This window comes from Anabas testudineus, chromosome 13 (assembly GCF_900324465.2).
Source record: "Anabas testudineus chromosome 13, fAnaTes1.2, whole genome shotgun sequence".
NCBI classification, from domain to species: domain Eukaryota; kingdom Metazoa; phylum Chordata; class Actinopteri; order Anabantiformes; family Anabantidae; genus Anabas; species Anabas testudineus.
Window position 1 is genome coordinate 17,872,386 of NC_046622.1, and position 26,777 is coordinate 17,899,162.

Sequence of the window (26,777 nt, forward strand, 5' to 3'; positions counted from 1 at the left end):
CAGCTGCCATCTATTCATTATACTTTGCTGAAGAAACTTATGTTTCTCTGTTCTTTATCTGATCAGTAATCTAAACTGCGTCTGGGTGATATGACTAAAACAGAGAGGAAGAAAAAGTTCTCAGGGGCTAAACTAAACACTGGTTTCAAGTTTAGTAGAGTTCAAATTATGTTCATGCGTGCGGCATTATCTTGATGAAGTTTTGCAAGCGAAAAAGCAACTCACTTAGGTGGTCAACATAATGGTAGAGTAGTTTTAGTAAGTCACTAACTTGTATGAGAAGAGACTGTGTGGAAAATACTTTTACCCACCAGTAAAGATAATCCACGAGGACATTATTGAAATAGTATTTTAATAGATAGTATTAATCTGTGTATTCTCAGTTAAGATATTGAGGTTGGATATATGCTCAAGTATTGTGTGTATTTGTATAGACCCCAGTGGAAGCTTAAATAAGCAAACATTACATTTTGCATGAATGGAATAATTTTCTCTTGTAAAGTAATTTATTATAGCAGCACCGAGTGGCTCTTTCTTTGATTTTTGTATTTCTCCGCCTCGTATCTTCCGCTGTAGAAAACCTGAGTGACAGTAATGGTGACTGCAACTCGGTTTGAAAAAGCAATTTGTCTGTGTATGACTGGCGAGTATTTGGTATTGAATCATAACCGCATTTTAATTTCTGCTGGGTTTTGTGTCTTATCATGTCTCGATGACAGTAAGTGTATGCACAGATCAGTTATACAATAAATAGAAAATCCAAGACAATCAGAATATTGTTCAAGGCTTGTTTTATCTGTTACAAAGGCTAGGATCATTCTTCAAATATGTTATACACAGTCTTCACATATTTGACAACTACATAAACTTCAGGTTACACAAGTGTATAATAAACCATCATAAGTACAATATAGTTTATATCATATCTAAATACTTCTACTTCTCAGAGACATGCAACATATTGACATGACTAGCTCAATAATTCAACTACACACACTCTTTAAAACCTGGTTTAGTAAACAAAGCTGTCCACCTATGCACTTACATCTTAGGGAGAGGTCTGATCTTCCTAAAATGTGTCCATTTACTACTTTTCACTGACAGTATATGGATTTTATGTTTAGAACAACTGTGAGGACAGACTATTCAGCATCTGAATGCACAACTGCTGGGTAACAGTGGGCAACGCAATGCAACAGGAGCGATTTTCCCCATTCAGCCACCAGCCACTAACACATATTGTATATTCTGTGAGCTGTAGGTTAAAATGCTTCACATGCTGTTTAAAAAGGGACTGATCATAGCAGGTATCAACACCACTGATGCTAGACTTAATTTAAACTTGTCACATGACATAGTTATTGTACATTTCTGATATATTTCTATTATATTAACAGTCTATTGTGGCTCAGAACTAGTGGGACTGACTGGAAGATTTTTCTGTCACATCAATACTTTCAGTTTTCACCACAGAAAATATGTATTAGAACGCGTTTAAATACAGATCGGTTTGAGGTCGTGCCCGCACATTAGTAATTACCAGCACAGAGGAAGTCCTTTGTCACTCTGGAGATCTAAGGGATTTACCGTGATTCCAGTCAGTCCATTTAAACGACACAAAAGCGACATTAACTCTCTTTTGCTGGGATGCAGTTTTACTTTAAAAATAAACTCTTTGCTAAGAAAAATGCCTTGACAAAACAGATCCTCGCCCAAGTGGTATCTTGATCTCTTGTGGTTGAAATAGTATTTCCTGCTCCATTTTGAAGCATCCTGTGCTTATAAGAGCATTTCAAGCTTGACTCCAATTTTGCCTGTAAAGACACCCCATGTCGAAAGCACAGAGGATGTGAAATAGAGTCAAGCAAGTCTTCATCGTGGAAGAGTTTAGCCATTCAAAAGATAAAAGAGCACCAATCACAGCAGAGGTAAATTATTAGAAGGGAGTTTCAATGGCTTCGAGCTGGAGGAGAGAAATTGGATTTGTTGCTGTGAAACCGAGGGCTGGCACACAGCAGATGTTGTCGTGTGAGGGTCTAAACAGTTGGACACTATACTCATCAGATTAACACGTCTGTTGTCGGTCTTTACGTTAGGTTGACCATCCCATCCTCCCTCTTTCTGCCTCCCTAAATAAGCTTGAGTCCTCCATCTCTCTCAGGTCAGAGGATGCTGACCCTCTCAGTGAGACCTTGCACGTCCGCATCCTCCCCACCATCCTCATCGTCAGAACCCGGCGCAGGAGGAGGAGGCACCAGGTGAGCAGGGTAAGGCAGAGTGTGTTCACGGGCAAACATTTGCCAGCGGCTGTCATCGCTCTCGTGGGTGATGTAACGTTCCCCGAGTTTAGTCTCCAGCTCCCGCAGATCCAGCCACGCCTGATAGTCCTGAGAAATGAGAAACGGGAATAAACACAGGGATGAAATTTCAGTTTCAGAAGCCTTGAAATTAGATCTAAGTTAAAAGGGCCTTAATGTCTTTATAGTGCATCATTCAGCACTCACTTTAGGTTTGTGTGTGTTTGTGTGTGTGTGTGTGTGTGTGTGTGTGTGTGTGTGTGTGTGTGTGTGTGTGTGTGAAAGTACTGCAAGTAAGTAAGTAACTCGAATGACCCCCAGCTTGTCTGAGTTGTTTCTGAGGAAATTATAAATGACACTTTCATCCAAGTGAAGGCGGCTGTGACACTGGAGGTTAATTAATCCACATACGTTCTTGCAGCAGAAACAATAACAGTGGAACAGTTTAAACCTTAAAAGACAGCAGTTCTGTTTCTCCACTGCTGAACATTTTGTTTTGAAGAGGCTATTTAAGAAGTCACTCAATGAAAACATAATTTCTACAGCTAATCTGTCTTCTTGTGTACTCAGTAAAGTTCCAAAATATCAGCCTTGAGCTGTCTCACTGATTGGTCATGAGTGCACACTCCTTCTGTTTATATTTGCCATTTCCTTTAGCAGACTTACAGTAGAATTTATTGAGCGGCTTGCAGAGGTGAGGTAGGTACCACTCTTATTGATTAGTCACCACATCTGGGAAAAGTTCCACTTCCTGGCACTTTTCAACGTGGATTAAAGTTGACATTTCACCTTTTCATCACAAATAAGAATGAAATAGTGTGTGTGTGTGTGTGTGTTTGCTTTCAGTTTGTTGCTTCTAGTTTATGGTACCTGTAAGTATGAGTGGCTTAGACTCTTGTCCACGCTGTAGCGTTTCCTCATCTTAACTTGCAGCAGGTTGTTGATCAAGTCGATCGCTGCAAACACAAAAGTACAACAAACCAAGAGCATGAATGCATTCTTAATATGACAGCTGTACAGTTGCGGTAGAAATTTGACTGGCTCATTATGACGTACAGTAGACTAGTTACTGAACTGTCTAACAATCAAACTCCTCCCTCATCCCTCCCTTTCTGTGTTTACCATCACTGGAGATCTGTTTCCAGGGGTTGGGAGGATACATGAAGGCTGCGTTGTGGATTTGGTCGTTGATATCTTCATCTTCATTAAATGGAAATGTCCCGCTCAGGCTGACATACATAATGACACCAACCGACCACATGTCCAGTGAGCGGTTATAGCCCTGGTTGAGAAGAACTTCAGGGGCCAGATAAGCAGGGGTGCCCACCACAGAGCGGCGGAAAGATTTCTCACCGATGATACGGGCGAAGCCAAAGTCACACAACTTTACCTGAGAGAAGTAAACAGGTAACATGTGGGCATACAAGTACAAAAAAGGAGACGTAGTGAAGTGAGAGTGTGGCAATTGAGAATCGTAAATGACTGTGAGGAAAACAGGTCTGAGCAATGGGATTTCAAGTGCTTTGACATGCTCATTCAAGAGTCGGAATATCAGAACTTGTCGCTTTTGAGAATGAGTTCGAGTGCGTCTATATGTGTATTTGTACGTGTGTGCATGCGTGTGTTTACCTGAGGGAAGGGATCAGCAGAGGCAAGCAGCACATTTTCCGGTTTCAAATCACAGTGAACGATGTTTTTAAAGTGCAGGTGTCTCAGAGCTGCAAGTATCTGTATTCACACATGAACACACGCCCCAACCACACAAACAGGATATGAATAAGTCAAAGCCAGACGCTCGTACAAATAGGCAGACCACAAACAGCATGCACGAAAACACTATGGCATGATGACGTCTTTGGTAGTATTTTTAATACACATAGACATAAAAACAGCAACACCAACAGCTTTGCATTCGTTTTGTCATTTTCTTGCATACTGCCAATTTGTGCAAAACAGGAAATCCCCTGTTTGCTGGGGCACATACACACCTGCGTGATGAGGAACTTGGTGAGCCTCTCAGGCAATCTGCCTTTCTCACTGGAGAGGATCATCTCCAGCATGTCACCATGTAGTTTCTCCATCACCACAAACACCTTCTCTGGGGTCTCAAACATACACTCCAGGTTCACGATGCCTAGGTGACGTAAACTCTAAGAGAGGGATTAGAGAGGAGGAGTAGGGTAAGAGGAATGGTTGATGGTAAGGACGTGTGTTGGAAAACGATGGGGGCGAGACATAGCATGACATAGCAAGCAATAAGTAAAGAGAAACTAGTGGAAGTGAAGTATTGACAGAGAGTGTGAATTGAAAGAGCAGATTACAGTGTGACAGAGTTTTAGGTGAAAGGGTCCAAAAGTGTCAGCAAACCACAGGAAATAAATGTGAAGCACAGCAGGGGAAACAGAAGGGTTATTATTATGTAGGTATAAAAAAGAAAATGACACACCTTAATCCCAGAAGGCATTTTTTATTGGTTGCATTGATATAATCAGATGGGTATCATCTTTTAAATTGTATTTAACTTGTTTTATGGGTGACTTGGTGATTGTGGCATCACCTTTTTAGCCTGTCTAGTAAGTAACGGTAAAGCTACAGGGGAAGTGAAGTCTTTTAGAGGCAGAGTTGCAAACAAGTTCAGACAGCAAAAAAGTCTGTGCCTCTGTCTCCATCTGGTGGTGAACTGTATATCACTTGGTTTTCAAAGGACTGAACGGATGTAGAATAAAGCTACAGCTAGTATAGTTTAAACATGCTTTCCTTTAATTGAAGTAATTCAATTAAAGTATTAAAGTTTGCCACAAATTTGAGTTCCTCCTGAATTTGCACTGCACCTTTATCTTGATTAACGGGATGTTGGGATATTTGGAGACTGAGGCTCACAGTGACAGTCGACTCAACACAAACCTTATCAGTGTCCCTTTAGTGTAATATATATTGTAAGCACCATAACCTAGATTATGGGAGTGAAGGACTTGTTACTGGATCAGCGTTGGTATATATGTACATATATGTACAAATGACATGCATTTACAGCGGCAGTGAAAGACAGTATGCTTACCTGCAGTATGGCAACCTCATTCCTCAGCTGACTCTCCTGCTTGGTGGGGAACCGAAGCTTGTCAATGACTTTGACAGCTACATCCCTTCCAGTCTTCCTGTGCTTTCCTGGTAAAGAAATGGAGAGCGCCTGTGACCTGAACTGCACCCCCCTGCATGGGCTATTGCACTATTGCATTACTGAGCATCACTAGAGCTCCACATACCTCCATACACGACTCCAAATTGACCAGATCCCAGGACTTCATCAGCAAATATCTGGTACACTGTACCAATATCCTGTAGGAAATCAATATGTCATCCAATCATCATCAACCTCAATGTATACAATTCTAAGATTGCAACAAAAACATATACATAAAAAACACAGACATACCACGTTCTCTTGGATTTGACTGTTAGACACTGATATGCTGATAGAGGCTTGTCCTGAAACACAAAACAAACATATAGGTTATACAATATTTACCAACAACTCGTATCTCATGTTTACTCCATACTAGATACATATATGAAACTGACATCTCCAACCATAAAACTCAGGCTGGATTGTGCCAGTTGTTGAATATATTAATCAAAAAATGGACCGCCTGTATTTGGCCGCTCTCAACTTACTGTGAGTTGTGTTTCCCTGAGCTGGTGGTGCATCCTGAAAGATGACTGGCATAAGGGCCTGGCGAATGGCACTCTCCCACGCCTTGGCCACCTCACGCCCAATGCCACTATTGGGTGCCACTTGACTGGGTGATGGAGGGGTTTGTGGTTGAGTCTGTGTATTACTGGAGGGCAGAGAAGGGATGGTGTTGGGGTCCTCCCCCACAAAGTAGCACATATTCGCTGTTATGAGCTCGAAGCAGTGGGGATTTGTGCCTGGTGGGACAAGGGTAAAGTTCCCAGCAGGACGCACCTCCAGAATCTCAGACAAAGGGATCTCCTGCAAGTAGATAGACCACTGATGTAGCAGTTGAACAATTGAAATATATGACTTGAAATTTTTGCCTGTTGTGGAGTAAGCTGGATTTACCTTGTAGTATTTGTTGGAGGTGTTGTTCTGGAAAAGGATGATGCACTTACAGTCCAGACGCCAGTAGTGCCTCTTTCTCTGTTGGGGTTAGGTTGAGTGGGGTGGAGCAACAAAGGTAAGGTCGGACATTGAAGAGAGAGAACAGAGGGTGAGGGTTGGGGAAGGGTCAACGCGGATGCATTTTAAGTTCAGGGGTGACGCCGAAGAAGAAGAGAAGCCAGGTGAGAAGAAGGTCGAGCAGGAGGATAAACTGCAAGATCAAAAAGTGACGAGAAAAAGAGACAACAGTGAAAGGAAGAGAAGGAGAGTGTTAGTGCAACCACAGAGGACAGCATGCAAAAGACTAAAGGGGCAGAAAAGTTTAGTCAAGGTTAAATATAGAGACGAGAGTAAGAGAAGGCAGAAAATGGCCTTTTAGCCTGATTTCACCACACATCTGCTGAGTGCTTTTGTTTTGTGCTTTATGAGACTCAGCCTCACGATCAATCTTCAGCTACCCTTTCTTCTACATACACACACGTGCAAATAGAAAAGAGAAAGGAAGCAATAGAGTGCATGAAGGGAAAGACCAATTGATCAAGGTCAAAACTGTTGTGAGATGAGCCGGAGGACAGACAAAACAGATGTCTCTGAGTGAGTGGAAAGCAAACAAATCAAACTTTCTGTATTAAATCATGGAAAGGAAAGTGGCTTTATGCTTCAAGAGAAAACCGACTTAAATCTGTAAGTTCAGCTCCCACAAAAGTGACATAAAAACTCCTTACAGGGTTAGATGACCTGAGAGACAGCAGAATAGGAATAATATTGGGAATAAATGGTTTTACCAGTGTGTCCTTATTGCTGTAGTGAACCATCCATCCTTCTTTAATAGCGGTACTGGATCGACGGGTGGTCTGCCTCACTGACTGTACTACCCTCATTAATGGTATGTAAACACTAGAAAAAAGTTTGAGTTTGAGTTTCTGGTTTTCCAATAACTCTATAGTCTATTTGTTTCTTTTTTTTTGTCTACATGTGTATTTTCCTCATACCTCTGGTCTCCGCTGGTTCCATCCTGGTTATTGTCAGGAGAGAAGGATCCAGGAATGCTGCAGGCCTCGTCTGAGTCATCTATTGAAGACTTGTCTGAGTTGTCGTACTCAGAGCTATAGTCCATGGGTACTTCAGGGTCTGTGCTTGGACTCAACATGTCTGAGGCAAAAAGAGAAAGAGAGAAGGGGTTAAACACAACTCAATTTAAAGTTACTGCTTAAAATGCTGTGTCACAGTTACGCCATCATTACCATGGCAGTATCAAGAAGTTATAGGCAAGGAAAAGCACATTTATACAGCACATTTCATGGCAATAGGCAACCCAAAGTATTTCACAGAGTACACATGCATAAGCGCAATACCAACGCTGAATAAAAGAAACATTAACAACAAGCATACGCAAGTACAAGGCATAGAAATGGTTAAAAAAAAAAAACATCTTGCAGAAACAAGGGACTGTAATAAAAATGCCACTCTAAAAATGTCTCTAGCTTAGACGTGAAAGTAGTCAACACTGTCTCAAGTCAATTTATTCCATGTTCAGGCAGCAGAGAAGCAAAGGGCAGCTTCACCATGTTTAGTTTTAACTCTCGGAACGAAAAGTGATCCAGGACCCGACGACCTGAGATCTGAAGGGGTCCTGCCAGGTCAGGAGACCTGCTATATATCTAGGACCAGATCATTTATTGAATTATGGGCAAGCAGAATTATTTTAAAGTTGACGAGAGAGATCTGAACTATACTCAATACAGCTTGACATGCATCGGTGCCGAACACTGACAACACTTACCAGAGTTACTTCTGTTGTCTGAGAAGATAAAAACATTAGTGGCAGTTAGTGTCTGTCTTGTTAGCTAATGCGATATATAGACAGGTGACAAATTTAAAGAAAGTGTCGGAGTAAGGTGCCACTACGACAACTTCAATACAATTCAAAACAACTTAATTAATTCACACTCAAGTGGAAAAATATTTCTAACTAGTATTGTGCACACAATTGCCCGTCTGGCCAAAATGAGTAATCAGACAAGAGCGACATCCACAAATGATGAGAGCTGCAGTAAGAGGTTTCAGTTTTTCATTTTTAATTAATTTCCCAATTAAACCTTTTTGTTTCCCTTGGATATTGTTGATGATAGTGTGCAGACTGGTTGGCCAAACTTGCTCATTTTCTTCTTTAAAAATAAAATAAATCAATACAACTTTTTAGGGGCGCTTTGTATCCTCTCCACAAATGTATTCAGCTTTTCTGTTAATTTGTCACCCAACTGTGTCTTTGATTATAAAAAATAAAACAAGAATATGAAAACAAAAACATGCAGCTGAGAAAGAATAAGGTTATATTTTCCCTTACCTCCAATGGTCTCCCCAAGGCAGTCGTTAGGAACCTTGTACAAACAGCGTTTATGGCAGTTAAACTTGCAGTCTGAGAGGAATAAAACACAATATATTCTGATCGTGTTTGCATTTGATTGATCAAACTGTCAATTCTGCCGTACAATAGACATGAAAAATGAGTCTTTGTCAGTATTCACCTTTGCACTGTAGGCCCTGCCTGAACAGCCCTCGTAGAAGCCTTTTGCAATACTGGCACACTGTCGGTCGTGTGTACGAGTGGACGGCAAACGTGTGGGGTACCTTCACCTTGCTCATCAGTATCTTGTCCAGATGAACTGGTCGGCCTGTGTAGAAGGGCTTGGCGTCACTAGGGGTGCGTGGCTAGCAGAGTACAGAGGAAATAAAGATATTAATGACACAAATACAAACACAAATATTAGAACACTGCAATGACTGATCAGATTTTTTGTCCATTTCATTGCAAGTACAGTACGACTTCTAATGCCGTCTTGAGGTAATGCTGGTTTTATTTACAGAGGCTAAAACTGAACCATATGGTGTGCATGAATCTACCACTACCATTTGTGTGTGTGAGCGGATGAGGGCAACATCTTCTGCACAGGTGGAGGCTGTGCCCACACTGTACACCGACTCAGTGGTGGACAAGCGCAGGGACTGGCTGCTGCTCAGAGAGGTGGTGGACAGACGCCGTTTCCGAGCTCCACTGCAGTTGTTTGGGATGCTGAACGCACAGCGTTTGTGGTAGTTTAGTCCACATCCTGTAGGGGGCAGCATGGATCAGAGAACCAGGGTGCATGGAATTGGATGAGATGGAGCATACTTGGTTAGCATTATTAATTCATTTCTCAGAGACATTTGAGGATGACATCAAAGTGTCTCCTCTTATTCACACATCATCTCATCAACTTTTCTTCTCACCGTCACACTTGAGCCCTTGTCTGACCAGTCCAAACAACATCTCCCCACAGTGATCACAGAAGGCTGGAGCCCGGTATGAATGCACATTGAGCGCGTGGGGTCGAATCTGGAAATCTTCAGATGTAGCTGCCGCTAAAAAACAGAACAGCAATAGAGTCTTGTCACAAGTTATTTCATGACACAGTCACACTGTACTTACCTGCAAAGTAGATACAATGGAACCAGGATGGAAAAATAAATGATAGATCAGATTAAGCCAATGGAAGATTGTAAAATAAGCAGATAAAAACTAATTTTAATAATAGTGATGTAATAATGGCTATAAAAAACTGGAAAAAAACAAGATGCCATTTTGACATTACAGATGAAAATAGGACACAGAGAGATGGTTATTACCAGAGAGCACCACTTCCACCAGGTCTCCTTCCTGAATGTCACAGGCAGATTTAACCAGTTGCAGGATGTTGTTGGTGCATGTGTCATGTTTGAACAGCAAAATCTTGTCATAAATCCCGTAGAAGCCACACTCTGGGAACTACAGCAAACAGAGAAACCATAACAGACAGGCACGTTAGGAGGATCAACTTTACAAAAGGTCGGTAGCTGGATTTCATTGAAATTATTAAAGGAAGCTATCAACAAGAAGAGCTTAAATGGTGAAAGACGAGTGCATGTGTGTTGACTGTCAGGTGTTTAAGTCAAACCAAAATTGAACACACCAGCTCTAATGTTAGAAAACAAACCAAATACAGAACGCACACATGGCGTTTAAGGCTGTCAATATATATATATATATATATATATATATATATATATATTAACTGATTTGAATATGTGCAGCCGATGTAGCAGCCGGTGTACAAACACACAAAGTGTATCGACTAACATACAAAAAACCTGGCTGAGTTCCACAAATCAGGCAGCTCAATGTGGAAAGCAAGACAAAGGAGAAACTTTACCCTTTCTTCCTTTCAGTCATACACAAGTACACACACACACACACACACACACACACACACACACACACACACAGGTGTTTCCACAAAGCTCTTCCAGAGATATGAGAGATGAGAGTGTCAGTCAGAAGTCAGCGAAGCAAGCAGGAGGCTGTCATAGGGAAACCCTGATCCCCTGAATAATTAATACTGTCTGGTTTGTTTCAGTGGCCACAGCACAAAGGATACCACGGGTACATAAGAGGAGGGAGGGAGACATTCACTGATTAAGATTAAGTTTAAGTTGGATACACACAAAGTCTTTCTTGTCTCTCTTACTGTTGTTTGAGTCAGTACAGTTGATATCCACCATCTGGAGACGCACTAACAATTTACAGGAAGGGGAGCCCTGGTCTCCACCTTCCACACAACACACAACATACTCCTCCTCTTCACTTACCAGCAGACATTACCTCGTCACAAGCAGCAACCCCCCCCCCCCACCCCCCCCCCCCCCCCCCCCGTTTTATCTTGGGTCCTCAACACACATACACACAGTCTCCCTTGCTTTTTCCCCATCAGGCTCACCACATCCAGGCCTGGCTTGCACTGCTGCCAAGCTACACAGTTAGTCCACCACGCCCCAGCAGTGGGCTACTGTTCGTGACCACACAGTCAACAAGAAGTCACAAAAGGGCCCTTTTTTTAAAACTCTGAACAAGATTCTTCACTTATTTGACAGCCATGACATCCACATATTATAAAGAAATACAAACTCTGGCCACAGTGAAGAGGTGTGAAAGATGTATGAATGAATCGATGTAGAGCAACCATTTCAGTTTTGGAGATTTGTGAGCACCTGAGGACATCTGAACCTGCCCTAGTCTGTTGTCATGTAATAGATGAGAATATGAATGTGAATGTAAAATTTGGTGAAGGTACTGTTCAGAGTCGAAATGCATGTGCATAAACGTTTCTGGCTTTGGGTCATTTACAAGACACGGAGACTAAAAAAGAAGAAGCCCCAAAAATTCCAGACTTAAAACCCATGATTTCTCTGACAGGCGTGGATCATGTAAAAACTGCATGCATCAGTACCTGGGACTTAACCGCTGTAATTACAAACACCCACAGATCCCAGATCACAGGAGACGCTCAGCTCTGCCCAAATCCACAGCCTCAGCCCGAGCCGTCTGTAAGCTCTGTGGTGCTGTTTGATGACAGCATCTCTGCTATTAACCCTACAATGTTTCTGTTCGTGTTCACTTCTCTCCCATGCAACTCCAGAAACAGGACGAGTCATACTATCCTGCGCCCAGTATCCAAAACATACACAATGCGCTGACCACAACTGCAGTTGCCACGTCTGTGCAGACCACAAGTCTTTACAGCTCTACTGAAAAGCACAATATCCCAACTCCCCGAAACCGCAGGTCCCTCAGAGAAAATTACCATTTTCATCTTTTTTTTCTCCCACTGTTCCAGTTTTCAGTGAAAGTACAGGACACAAAGAGCACACAAGCCACAAGTGTCTGTATATGTCAACACTGTGAAAAATGACATTTTTCTGGTCTTGTGATTGCGTAATCATTTCTATATGTTTGTGTATACACTTGGGTTGAGAGTGTTCGGAGTCGTAGAGATCGTGCGTGTTTACACTCAGTGTGCAGACAAAGCGGTGGCTGCATTACCATGTACTGTAGCTTGCCTAGAGACAGGGTTGTGTCTGTAACTGCTTTCTTTGGGTTTCCAGGGATCAGGTTGCCCCTGTGTTATCCGCGCTATTCCTGCAGCTCTTCGGGCCAGTAAAGCCTTTAAGAGTGCAATGAATTATGGACTTGTCTTTCTTCCAGGCTCTCTTTACCCCGACCCCTCCCTTTGTTTAGCATAACTCTTATTTTCCCCTTCAGTGCTGTTTATCAGCTATCAGCAAACAGAAAATAAAGAAAAGTGCTCTGTCACTCCCTCTCCTGCAAGCTGATGTAATGTTAAAGTTTCCAGGCAGTGCCTGTCTTCAATAATGTCTTGACTAGCCTACTTTATACAAATGTTTCACTTTGTATTGTTCTGAACATTAGGGCATGATTTTCCATAGAGGTTAACTGGCAACTGCATTAATATTTCACTCCAACATACTGTATGTTAAGTACTAATACATTTAGAGCTGCAACCACAAGTTTACTGGAACAAAACTGATATTTTCCATTAATCATTTCAGACATATTTCACATTTTAAGACTCATTTGAGCATTAATCAATAATAATGCTGCAAAATGCGTGCTAATGGGGCTGTGAAGGTGTGGCCATTCATGTGCACTCAGCTTTTATAACAGCATCATACAACAATAAATAACATATAACAATAACCTAATATTGTTGCACACATGTTGGGCCGATTGAAGTAGAAGTTGTCCAAACTGAAGCGAAAAAGTCAGGAACTAAATCTAAATTTACCACAGCCCTCATCATCGTCACCCCAAACAACGACCAAACTGTCGCTTCATGCTGCTGTGGGGCTGCGTGTGCTGTTGCTACTGTCAATAGTGTCAGTGTGGGCCAACAGCTTCATCCAGATTTAATCGATCAGTCCCTATTAAAAACACACACAGCGACACAACGATCCAAACACTTGAAAGCAAACAAAGCAAGTGATATTATTCCGCATGTACACATCACACACACAGAACAACAACTTCTCATTGTGCCCGCGTGATGTCATGGAACACGAGTGAAATTTGAGCTCAAAAACACTGTATTGAAACACACACACACACACACACACACACACACACACACACACACGCCAAAGTGTTGGCTGCCATTTCCTCCCCTCTGTAATTCTATTCTGTTGGTTTGGTGATTTCCTTGCCGACCACCTCTGCCGCTGGTCATATGACGCGGTGATTGAGATCTGTGAGAAGTGCATCAAGTGCAGACAAACTGGAACCAGCAGAAAATGAAACAATGCCCTAATTCCTCCTTCCTCTTCCACCTTTATGTTTGTGCTTCTTCATGCAGCTTATAGACACTTCACAACATGTAGCTTGTAATGTTGTGAGAGAACAATGGATTATCGATGGCTCCCTGTATAAAGACAAAATGTGAGATATTTAACTGTAACATTTAGGCAGGAGGTAGGTTTCACTTCACCATCAAAGTGCTGATGTCCAGTTGATGTCATTTAAACTCTTGTCAAATGGCTGTACAGCAGTGATTCTAAATATAGATCTCCTTTATATAAAGGCGCTGCATGTGTGAAGAACACCAACTCTTTCATGTCCTGCAGAGAAAGCCGCTTGCTTCTGTTTTTTTCATCCTCCCCATCACTTCCCCTGCAGCAGCTCAGCATGAGCCACCTTCGACTACCAAGCCGCACGAACACACAAGCGCACACAGACTTGGGCACATGGTCTCACTCATAATCATACTACTGCCACAGCTTCACTGCCATATAAACCCATCTTTGCAATTTACTGACATGGAGTAAATTTAGGTCGCAACTCATCAACGAGAAGCAGACAAGATCAGGCCTGTATGTTAAGCAGCATGAGCAGCCTCACTGAGGTAATTAGCTTCAGTGAGTGTCTGCTTTTACCTCAGTCTAACGATGCAAACATGTAACGCAAGCCACTTTAACATACTTGAATACTTCGCACAAAAGCAGAACTTTGGATGTCGCTTGCTGGCTCTTTCTTTTTAAAATGATACTCAAACTCTTCTGAACTGTTCAATCCTGTTTGTTTTTATATAGTGCAGTGAAGAAATACAGGAGAACTGAGACATTATAGATAAACAGGAGCTGGATTTGTGTTTACACGTACATTACAGGCGCGCTGCAGTTCTGCACAAGCAGAAACTCCAGCGATGACACCAAGAGATCAACAACCAAGAACTCCAGTGGATAAAGCACAAGACGTGTTGTGTATGACACTGCACGCCGAGCTCTTTAGTGTGACCTTTTTTAGCCTTACATGGTCCTCCACATTGATGTGCTTCTGCAACAGAAGCTGGTTATCACAACAGGAACCTGATGCAGCCATTTTATAGTCAAGAGGAAACACGCTGCATCCCTTCAAACAACAGACATTGTTTAAACATCCACGTCTTACTGTGTAACAAATCATACACCCTCCCGCATGTGTGCGTGTACACGCTCACAGTTTCATGGAAGTGGTACATGGTCTGTACTTATATGGCGCTTTTACACTGCTTCTATTTTACCTATGCATACATACAGACCAACTGGGGCCAGCTGTTACCCCCACTTCGCTGATCCCAATGCCGCCCCTCATGTGCACGCATTCTTGAGGATCATGAAGATGGGCTGAGTTGCTCATCCACTTTACTGGGTCACTGCTTTTATAACCATATTCCTCTTTAAGACGCAACCCCCTAATTGTTGGACCGTAACTCTTTCTATCCTCGTTAACATGTCAGGCACGGGACTCAGAAGGACCCACCCCACCTTTCTGTAAATGATGAGGTGTTTAATGAGGGGTTGCTGTAGCAACGGGCATGTAAAGACGTCAATGATCTGCCCTTGTTAGCTCCTGACAAGAACTTGGCACAATTGAGGAATTTTTCCTTTTGTGCTGACAGTGTTAGAAATGAAATAACATGTGACGGCCCCGGTGTTCTATTTTTTACCCCCGTGGGGTTTCATTCTGAGCAAGGCAGCAAAAAAGGCCCTCAGTCCTCAGTCATCTGTAAAGTCTATACTGCAGCGCATGCTGACTTTAAGAAAACATAAAGTAGAAACAACCTGTTGTGGTTGAGAGTTCACATCGCACATTAATTCTTAAGAGTCAGTGACAGCTCTGTGCCTTAGGGACATGATGATATCCATGACGTCAGCTAGCTGCTGGGCTGGGCAGACACAAAAAAGCAAAACAAAATAGAGATAAATCAACAAAGAAAGTGTGTACACAAAGAAGCACGGCTTAAAAGCAACATGACGTAAAGCAGTCTACCATCCCCTAATGATGTCACACACCATAACTCGTTCAGTCACCTGATTGTTTTGATTCTCATACTTTGGGAGTGAGCCTTTCCAGACGCAGCAACTTCATGCTGCAGCACAAACACACTTTTGATGAATGGGGGATGTTGGTGAGAGGAGGATATGTCTGATCATCGCTGAAAAACAGTCAGACACCTAAATAACCACGTAGGTGAGAAAGAACCTGCGTGTGACTACACACTGTGCACGTGTGGTAAGAGGTTCAAAGTGAGATGAGAGCCGGGGGAGTGGGACGTAGTTTATCAATGAAAGAGATTAGAATAGTATGATGGTGATCTTTTTAAAGAGGCATTAAAGGTCAAATGCAAAACTTTCTTTCTGCCTGAATTCTTCAGGTCGACTTTGTTGTTAGGATAAAAGGTCAGATGTTACAAATGTCCCTTTATAATGCTTTAATGTACTAATTGGTAATATGCTAATTTGCAGGATTAATTATATATTTAATGAATAAGCAAAATGACAATGTTGCACAAAAATAATTCAGTTGTCAATGTGTGTGTGTGTGTGTGTGTGTGTGTGTGTGTGTGTGTGTCAGGCAAAATCAGGTGCACATTCCTGACCTGCTAGTTTCTACATACCAGAGATAACTGTGTAAACCTGAGAGACTGGAGGGGGGAGTGTAAATTTTGCTCTCTCTCTCTCTCTCTCTCTCTCTCTCTCTCTCTCTCAAACACACACACACACACCCACATACAAAATGCAATGCAAACAATATAGATATTCACAGACAAATGTACTCACATAACACAAACAAGTATGCACACTGAATAATTACACAATGGAAAAAATAATGACCAGATGAACACATGACCAGAAGAAATACAAATAGTCCGGGTTCAATACACATCTAATATTAAAACAACCACATAGTATATCTGACATGCTTCCTGTATACAGCAAAGAACCTTTGTGAGCAGCCTTCATAAAATGGAGAGGTCAAAGAGAGCGTGGAGGTCAAAAAGAAGACAAATGTAAACACGAACACATCAAAGTTCAAAGAGCATGAAAAGATGTTAAGAAAACAGACAGATGCAAAGAGCCCAAGTCCAGTGGTTTGTGTGTGTGCATGCGTGTGTGTGTGTGTGTGTGTGTGTGTTCAGTAAATGAACGAAGCTTAGCGTCATGCAGGAGCGCAGGGACAAAGCCTCCCATTCTGCTCCAAGCATCGAGAAGGATGGGGAGGTAACATGATAGCCGTGACCAGGCATGAAAGCAGGATCTGGGGATAAAGGAGACACGCACTGCTGTTCTGAACCGGCCTTTGTTGGTAGCAGCTCCTGTCTCCATTAACGCCCGCCATCCTCCTCCTCCTCTCTGTCCTTCCTTGGCTCGGTTCTGGGCAGGTAAACCGATATGAACCTTGGAATCAATCCACTCTGTGTGCAATGAACGCAACGGTTCACGGCAGGAGGGAGAGTCTGAAAACAGGCCTTTATCCAGTATGCAAAAAAAAGTCATGTCTGAGTGACGAGTAAAGAGGAAATGAAGAGGGATGGAAACTAAAGAACTTCTTACTAACTTTATTGTATTTCAGCTACACAGTTGTCTATATAGCATTGTTCCAAAACAATCTATTATATACATTTTAGTACTTTGCTTTCATAAATGACCCTTTTACAAATGCGCTTTGACACTCTTTCCGGTATTTGGTCCATAATAATGTGAAAAGTAAGTGAAAATCTGTGTGTTTCCATAAGCAGTGTTTCACAAGAGTGCAACATAGACACAACAAGATATAATCAAAATCAAACAGTGACTAACACGCGTGTTGACTCAGTAAATTCTCTACCTTCTTTCACTACCTTCAGTGTACTGGCATAAACTGTATGTTGGTTACATGATTAGTCTTATATGGACGGCCCGTAGTGTGTAATTTTGCAGCATATTGTGCACCTACAATAGAGGATACAAAAGAAGAAGAAGAAGTAGCAAAAGCAGAGCCCTCATTGTCATAATTATTCAAAAAATAGTTTCCATTCCCTCTCCATCAGATGTCCTCTATTAAGAGGACATAATTTAGAAGGTGGCAAGACCATAAACTGGTTAAGTCCAATAACACGGACCCACTTGACTTGTTACATGTAGCATCATTAATATATTGTCTATAGTAAAGTCACTAACTATTCATTAGCGACATTCATGCTGACATGTAAGGGAAACAGGACGTTCTAACCTCTTGCATGACTGCTCATGAGTAACACTGTCATGACCAAGCTTGACAAACGCAGCTGCCAAGAAGAAACCCCAGATCTAAAGGAATGTGTAAAGCAATAATCAAGTAATAATGACAGATGATAAATTATGCGAACCCAGGTGTTTTGGAGACGTGTGAGGTTGTTTTTGCTCAGAGGCTCTATTCTTACTTTTTTAACTAACAAAGATACAAATCATCTACTGTTTCTTTGGTAGAAACACACTTTTAAAAAATGATCTTCAGAATGACCCCTCACACACGCTAAGCTGTGAGTGTTTGCACATTCTTTATGTGCCATGGACACACAAGCGCATAAAGCTGCATGCTGAGAACCACAATAGGCCCATTACTGGACCGTGAGTCATCCCCTCTTCCTTCATGTCTGTTCCCTCTCCTCTCCAAATGCTGGTTTCAAGTACTTCTACTTTAATGAATATGTAATTACTCTCATACTGTAATCATGGAGTTGTGATAATTCAGTAACATATTTTTGCAGATAACGTAGAGATTCCTCAGACCCCATGTTGAGAACGTAAGGCCTAACAGAGGATTTTCCAGGTGGTTCTACCACTGACCGGTCTTTAGTACAGATGTCATGTGTTTGTCTACTGAGGTAAGACTGTGATTTTGCCTATTTCCCCTCATAACTGAGCGTGCCAGTATGTGCGTGCACGTGTCTGGGCCACACCAACACACACTGCACCCTCACACTGACCCCATTGTCTGCAGTCTTCCCAACAGCACTCTCTCTCACACACATACACATTTTCACACACTTGATATTAGAATAGCAACCAGATTCATGCCCTGTAGTGACACAGCTCTTTCTAAATTAGGATCCATTTAGCTTCAGTAAACAAGAACCAGCAGCGTGTGTGTATGTGTGTGTTTAACTATCGGAACCTCCCTTGTCCCAAAGAACCCCGTGTTGAGCTGCCTCAGTGAGACGAGAAGAAAATGTTCTCCAACATGTGGGTACAAACTCTCTACATGGTTACATGTTAACAAATGCCACTGAGCCCTGTGGCTTTCAATTGGATTACAGCACAAAATCGTTATTACCCATGTTAATCGCTGGATTAGTATCATAAGGTTTCCTTTGCTCAGAACAAGCGAAGGAATGCAGGGGTCTTAGATTGTGAATGGGCTGAATGGGAAACACGTGATCCAAGACAGGACTTATAGGGAAAATATACATTTTTTAGAACTTTAGTCTCATTTCTACCTGTTTGTGAAATCAGATGGGGGAAGAAATATAAGCTTTCAGGCAATCAGACATATTGTCTAAATTGTTGTTAGCAGTGGACCAAAAACATCCACAGTCATCCCACATTGCACAGGAACACGGTGGGTGTGTCATGTGTGTGTCATCATATCTACGGCAAGTTTGATGGGTCAAAAAAAGAAGTTTGTTGTTGTTTCAGGTAACATTTAGAGCTCTTCTTTCTTTCTCCTTCATTTTCCAGATTAGATAGTGGAGGTGCAGACAAGTAACATGAGGTTAGGAGAGAAGGTGTACGACATGCAACAAGGATCCACAGTCGGGCTTGAACTAATACACAACGCACTGCTACACAATTTCCTTTTTTTTTGTATTATGTCTCATAAATGTTGTTTCTGAATCACAATCTCAGCTGCTGCTCAAGATGCAAACACTTCCACATCTCCATCTATCATCCCACCTCTCTTTCCCCTCTCTGTGCTAAACATCCTTGGCACTGGGCGCCGGGCAGCAGTGTATGCTTTGAATAATCAAATGCCCTTGCTGAGACGAAGCTTGCACACCACCACATGCCAGGGGACACCGGGCACGGTCAGTGATGCAAAGCTGTTCCACTACCATGCAAATGAAGACAGACAGAGAGAGAGAGAGAGAGTGCAGTAAGCAGAAGCGATATATGCTGCACCTCTTTGAAAATAATGTTTTATTTGCAGCCCTAAGATTCTATGAGACAAAGTAATTATAGCCGCTGTGAAGTTTGCAGCGTTCGGCTAAAGCTGCTGCGTGTAGGTCAGCGCTTGTATTATTTTCATTCAGCCACTAAGGCGTGGTGTGTTCTTTTCACTTGCATGTGCACCTGCCAGTGTCTTGCTGACTGACTGGCATTTATTCATTGACCAACAATGGTTTGGGCCGTTAAGCAGAACATATTTTCCCAGTAGGTCTGACACAGGTGATATTTTTTTAGAAATAATCCAAGCAACAAGTCAAAATGCCTCAATATTGGATGGCTGTAGGTTGAAGGCCACAGTCGGCGTTTTCACCTACATCTGTGTGGAACACTGATTAATTAGGCTGTTTTCATACAAACAGCACGACCCTGTCTGTCGTACTGTGCCGTTATCTGGAGAATCAGGTCCAACTGTTACGTTACGTTACTCCCAGTGTGTGTGTGTGTGTGTGTGTGTGTGTGTGTGTGTGTGTGTGTGTGTGTGCAGACGACATGTGCAAGGGAGTGAGGTAAACAGGAGGTGGTGTGTTGGTGTGTATTATCCCATTCCCAGGGCCAAACTGCTTCTCCAGGGACAGAGATAAAGAAACAGCTCCTTCCAAAACGGAGATGGAAACAATGGCCAGGGCAGGGGCTCTCAGTCACAGCTGTGTGTGTGTGTATGTGTGTGTGTGCGTAACTGCTGAAAAATCTGGATCTTAAACTATATAACCAAGCAAAACCTCTGCTCACTTATTAAATACACATGAAATTCTGTTTATTTTCCATTAGTAACCAGCTAAATCAGATTCATGCTAAATCATTGAGCACTTCACTGAGCTTCTATTGCACAGATTCCATAAAGCTCCGTGGTTGTTAAATGTATTGTAACTCACAACAGATTAGTCTGCAGATATGTTCAGCAATCCAGTAATGTGACCAGTCAACAGGTTCTCACTTGTGATCAAACGGTGACATACTCACACACACATATTGTAACACACCCGCTGACGTCAACACAAGTCACTGCACATCTCATGACAAAATACGACAAATTAGGCTGACACACCTTTTGGAGAATAGGTTGGAGGAGGGGGGCAGGGTTGTCAAAGGTGCCCTTCTGTGAAGTAGGAAATCCTGACTTAACCTGCCACTACTCTAATATGCAGTATGACCTCATACAACCACGTAAAAGTGTGTATTCCTCATGTTTCTGCTCTTGTGTGAGTGTTTAACAAGGTCTGACAGTGCAAAGAAGAGGTGACACCAAGAAGAAAGGCAGGGACAGCAGGGGGGTGCAGTGATAGGAGAGTAAATGAAAAGAGATAAGGATGTGAGGAGTAAGAGAAGAAGGGTTAATTAATTAAGAAGGTAGAATACGGTGAACAAGAAGGTTAAAATGGGGAAAGAGGGTAAAAGAAGGGACTCAGTCAGGCCTGCTTAAAGAGCGAATACATCATGGGTGAATGGAGACAGTCCCATGGTTTCCAGGCCACATTATTAGTTCTTGTGCCATCAGGAAGAGGAGGTCAGGCAGCTAGGTGCGATAAATGGGATTTTAATGAGCACTGCTGCCAGGTACAGAGCCAAACTGGCTTTAGAAAGGTGTAGAGACCAGATGCTGTCCTGAAAGTTGATTTGGATTTCTGGCCTGAGAGGCTGTTGTTAATGTTGAGATCAGGAGACTCCAAACAAGGGCTGTCGGATGGCCATTAATACGAGGTTGGTGTTGGAAGTTGAAGCCAGAGGGGGAGTGTGCTCCTCCACAGAGAAGTGGATGGAAAAACATGTCAATGGAACACAAGGAGGGAGCCTGTGAATAAACAGAGCCGGTGACTCACCCTTTCTGGGATGGGAGAGATGACCGTGGGTGGGGGTGTGGGGTACCAAACTGCCTTCACTACCCCTCTAAATACACCAGTGCAGGCATTCATGCATACACAAACAGTCTAACCAGGACAAGCTGTCTATTGTCCAAATCTCCCACCTAAAGCTGTAGCTCCTAGCAGTGCAGCAGTTTTGTGCTTAGGGGATTTTGGGGATTGCCGAGCGTGTGCGTGCATGCGTGCATGTGTTTTTGTCAGACTCCCAGGGTCTTTCTTTTTTTTTTTGTGGGAATGAAGGTACTTTTTTCGTGCTTGATGTTCAGATTTTTAAACAGTAAACGTCAAGGATGGAGTCGGAATAAAAGATGCTTGTGGACGCCACTCAACAAAAATACCTCTCATCTACACACGCAAGAGAAACTACATTATAGTACGCTAGTTTGAGCACGCCGTGTGTTTTTATGTGCCATTCTCTGGCAGGTTAGACTTTCACATTTCCATAGAGCAGTTTTTTAAAACTCTCCACAATCACAAATCTTTCAGGAAATACTGGTAGCTGCCTATAGCCAGGCCGCCCACTCCACTAATCTGTTTTTGTGCACAGCAGTCTTTGTTCTCCCACTTCATGTGAGTGTTTTCCTATCAAGTACTTTAATTTGATGAGATAATGCAGCAGGACTAGATCAGATGCTAGATCTGCAGAGCACATTTGACTCAGGCTGGGATCAGTAGCTGCGCTGCGGTACGCTACCAGCTGACTTTCCATATCACTGAAACAGTTATAGTTCAAGTAAGCGGTGTTGCTAACCATTATTAAAATCTAAACAGCAACTACATGTCTCTGCCTGCCTCTGTTTAACCTTCATCTTCTTCTTTTTTCTGTTTTCTCTTGCAAACCAAAACTAACTCCCTAATTATGTAATGCAAGAAAAAAGTCTGTTTCTACCTTCATTTGGTATGTTTACTTCTTTTAATCGAAGCTTTAAACAAATCTATCCCTTCCTACAGAGACTGTTTCTTTGTTTGTTTGTATTGAAAAATACAGGTCTATATATATATATATATATATATATATATATATATATATATATATATATATATATATATATATATATACACATATATATTTCGTAGTTTATTAGTCTCTATTGGTTTACAGCTGGATGATATAGGAAATACTTACAGAGTATTAGAAAGACACAAAAATATTAGTACAGGCTAAAGTGATACACATTAAATGTGACCTCTGTAGAGGAATATGTGGATGTTTTGAGACATGCACCCATCAAAGCATTGCCAATTCATTAGTTAATCTAACGTTGGCCTAAGCCTTTTGCACAGAAAGAAAGTTATTACACCTCTGAAAAGCAATCTCAAACAATGGAATTAAACACTTACTCATGACTAATAAGAACATCAGCTGTTATGATGAGTGTTATTAGAAGGCAGGATGTGGGAAGTTGATGTGACATTAGTCGACTTTTACCTGTGATGGTGTGGAACTACTGTAAGTCGAACAGAGTGAAGACTGACACTTGTTGGCGTAACCAAACGCCATCTCTCACTTTGAAATGATGACACAACTTGACCAAAAACACAGCCTTTCTAATAAAGAACCCAGGCTGTATTACAACTGAGTGTCACACAGCCACAGAGCTCGTGACATGGCAACACCCATGTAGATTTGACATTTTCTGTATTTTTAGCCGGAGAAAGGAATGTTGATTCGACTGCAGATTTGTAAATATACATTTGGTACCAGTTTGTGGTTCCTGCTCCACCGCGCCTGCTTTAGAAAAGCTCGTCAGCGAGAGAAAAGGAATTAGCTCTCTTTTTTGTTTTTGACATATTCAGCCTCATGGTCCTTACAACAGCGCAGTCAACTGCGTCAGTCAGTTTGTTTAATTTATCCACATTCACTCTACATGAAATCCTAAAGAAAATCCAAAATAAGACTCCCAAACTAAACCGAGATCGGGTACAGCCTTGAACACAGAGGTGTATTTAAGCATTAATGATAGTTTGGAGTTGTTTGCCTATATTTCGGTCTTTTAGCAGTGACTCAGGTCTAAAATTGTCATGGTGAAACTTTGCCGGCCCTGTATAGGTGAATAAAATAGTGGTGGCAGTTCACAAATAAAGACCATATTTCCCATCACACTCATTGCTTCCTGTTGCAAAGAGGATGTCTCTACTTCTCCTCCCTACCCAACCCTGCACGTGTGTTTTGAAGTTTTCTCTTTCAGTTTAATGAAGAAGATAGATCTGTTGAAGTTAATTTGTCCACATACTACCTTTTGAGAAAGTCTCAAGAGGCTACAAATGTTTCCAAATCGATCGGGATCATTTTCAATTCAGTTAGAAATCTAAATGCGTAGTGTGGCAGTGTTATTTAAATTGTTCGGGGCGGCTAAATCAACAAATAAAACCAGCTGTAGGTTTATTTCTGGCATTTTATGTCCGTCAGCAAGATGAAAATGGTCCTGGGGCTTGTGGGCAACTTGATCAGTTGCACACAATGATCAGTGAAGCTTACCAGAAAAGAAAATCATTGAAGTACTCAGCGAAGAAACTAAAATTGGCCCGAGCTGTTCCTTTGGTGTGAAATGCAAAACCTGATGTTGCATTGAGGAGAAGTGAAAGGGACTAAACACACAGTGAGAAAAGTCACAGGCATGGAGGACCTGTGCTTTTAACAGATAGAAGCGCTGAGTTTATACACCATATATTAAATGCTGATCCCACCTGAACTGTAATACGAGGCTTCCTTGTGACCTAGTTTAGTTGATGAGTGATTAACATGAAGGCCCTGCACAAACATGAACCTTGTTTCTCGCACTAATAACGTCAAACGAAGGTTTAAAATCATGTAAAGGCTGAAACTACTGATGCCTATTTCCTGTGTTTAAACTAATGGTTCGTGTACAGCACACGTGTAGCCCCATGGGCGAACAGCCTAATGAATCTGACTTTGTTCCCGTGTCCAACGCTAAGCCCATCAAACATCCCTCTGCTATTCTGCTGTGCCTGATGTGGCATAACAAAGCCCGACTGAACACACTATGTTGTTCCAGCTGTGTGAGGGAAAAATGCTAATTGCCGTAATTAGAGTGGAGCAAAGCTGTGACATTTTGTCCATTTCCTCAGAGTCTGTCACAGCTCTCTGTTCTGTGTCACTGTGTCTGCTTGCATGTTTAAACCCTTCGATTTACCAGAGAGAACAGTGGAGTGTAAACAATGGTTTTTGCGGGGGGACTGGGAGACGAAAACGGAGAGTGAGGGAGGGGAAACAAAAGAAGAAAGTCAAAGCAGTCATCTGACAAACAGTTTAGAAACGACTTTCCACCAGGCGAGCGCACACGCCCAGTTTTACCTGACATGCCACCTTCCTTAATCCCCATCTACACACACGCACACGCACACACACACACACACACACACACACGCACGCACACTACGTACCTTGGTGTCAACAATGGAGCAGGCAATTTGTTTCACATAGGCCAGGTCTGCACTTTGGGGCATCAGGACGGATTCTCTGGTCAGACCAATCTGGATGATGAAGGACACCCCCGCTGGAGTTGGAGGCACCGAGGGCATCACAGCCCCACCAGGACCCTGCCCCGGTGTGAAGTCCATCACAGCAAAACCCCCATGAGCAGACATCGAAGGCACAGATATGTGGCCCCCCTGCTGCATTACAGCTGAGCCCGGAGGCGAGGAGCCCACAGGAGGAAAGAAGACCTGGGCCATGGCCCCTGAGGGCATACACGGACTAGCATTAGCCATTCAGAGTCCGGTCTGCTGGTTGCCTGAAGCTCTCAACATACACGCACACAAACACACGCCCAGGTGCAGCCTAGAGTTCTCAGAAAAACCCACACTCATTCAAACTGTCTCAGTGGTGAAGAGAGAGGTACACACACTGAGACCACGCGCGTGTGTGTGTGTGTGTGTGTGTGTGTGCACACACACACACTCACACACTCTGTAGAGAGAGTCCTTGGTTTCCTCTGTGTCCTGTGTCCACCCCCTCCCAGTGGATCAAGGAAGGAATCCTTATCCAGGAAGCGGCTGCTTTTCTTCCTTTCTGCCACTTTTGTTGCCCTCTCTCTCTCTCTCTCTCTCTCTCGTCGTCACACTCCGTTCATCGCCCGGGCATGACGAGCACGAGCAATGTTTGTGTGAGAGGCTCACAAAACAGAGAGAGAGAGAGGGGAGACAAGCACCCTCGTGCTGCTTTTCCCTCCTCCACCCTCTTCCCTCCTCCACCTCCCTCGCCTCGAAGAAGTGGCTCTGCAGGGGGAGAAAGTCCAAAGTTGATTGAGAAACCTCCTCAGCCGGGTGGAGAGACAAACAAAAACAATGCCTAACTTGGATGTGCTCTTCCTCTGCCTAAGTTACAAAATGGCCTCCTTAAACAGGAAACTGTGAGAATGAGGGAGAGCTAGAGGCTGCACTCCTTCTGCGAGTCTTGCCCTGTTTCAGTTTCAGCCCCAGTTGAGTGTGTTTTTTTTTTTTGTGAGAAGGCACAGAGACAGAGCTGTCTGAGGGGACCTCCCTCTCCCCCTCCCTCCCTCTCCCCCTCCCTCCTGCCCTCTCGTCTGTGAGCTTGCCACAGGCGAGGAGGAAGTGAAATGACTGACACAGCCTGAAGCCAATAGAGTGGCAGAAAGTCCCGCCCTCTGCCTCCTTACTCCCAGGTTCCTCCCTCCTCCCTTTCCTCCTTCTCACTCCCTTCCTTGTTGTTCATCTTGTTTGCTCAGTCCCTGAGTCGGGGCCAGTAAAGATCCCCTTACATTTGCCTGAGGGGCAGCTCCATGCTGATTAACCCTCCCATCTCTTCCTCATCTTCCAGCTCACACCAATCGCCTTGTTCTGTTCCTCTGTGAAAATGTACTTCCTGCCTACTTTTTCCTTTGCACACAAGGAAATAGTGAAATAGTGCACGCTTAGTTACCACTCTAATCATGATGGCAGTGACTCTGCACCACTAACAATGCAAATGAAAATTGTGATGTTCCACATTTGGTCATGAAAAACTCCCTAGATGGTGATGCTGAAACTCACTAACCACATACAAGTTGATCAGCTTCAGCTTACCTTCTTCCTGGGGCCATTACGTCGTGCTTCCCTCTATGAAGCACTTTGCAATGCCTTAAAAGAAATTAAGGCTCTGCTGAA

The 26,777-nt window shown here is 42.8% G+C and overlaps 1 protein-coding gene across 2 annotated transcripts; it reads right to left on the reverse strand.

The window, feature by feature from the left end:
• Window positions 1–774: 774 nt before the first annotated feature.
• prkd2 (protein kinase D2) lies at window positions 775–26,106 on the reverse strand. 2 transcript variants are annotated; one of them, XM_026366123.1, is made up of 19 exons: window positions 25,056–26,106; window positions 10,084–10,222; window positions 9,688–9,819; window positions 9,328–9,527; window positions 8,946–9,129; window positions 8,765–8,836; window positions 8,201–8,218; window positions 7,410–7,569; window positions 7,203–7,314; window positions 6,379–6,456; window positions 5,970–6,288; window positions 5,731–5,783; window positions 5,561–5,633; window positions 5,356–5,462; window positions 4,286–4,447; window positions 3,927–4,025; window positions 3,420–3,687; window positions 3,168–3,253; window positions 775–2,387 (listed from the first exon to the last, which is right to left on the reverse strand). In XM_026366123.1, exons 1-19 carry the CDS (start codon window positions 25,380–25,382, stop codon window positions 2,163–2,165), a joined length of 2,814 nt encoding a protein of 937 aa, XP_026221908.1. In that variant the 5' UTR covers window positions 25,383–26,106; the 3' UTR covers window positions 775–2,162. The 2 variants fall into 2 exon arrangements, with proteins under 2 accessions (XP_026221908.1, XP_026221916.1); XM_026366131.1 differs by lacking the exon at window positions 8,201–8,218.
• Window positions 26,107–26,777: the final 671 nt, after the last annotated feature.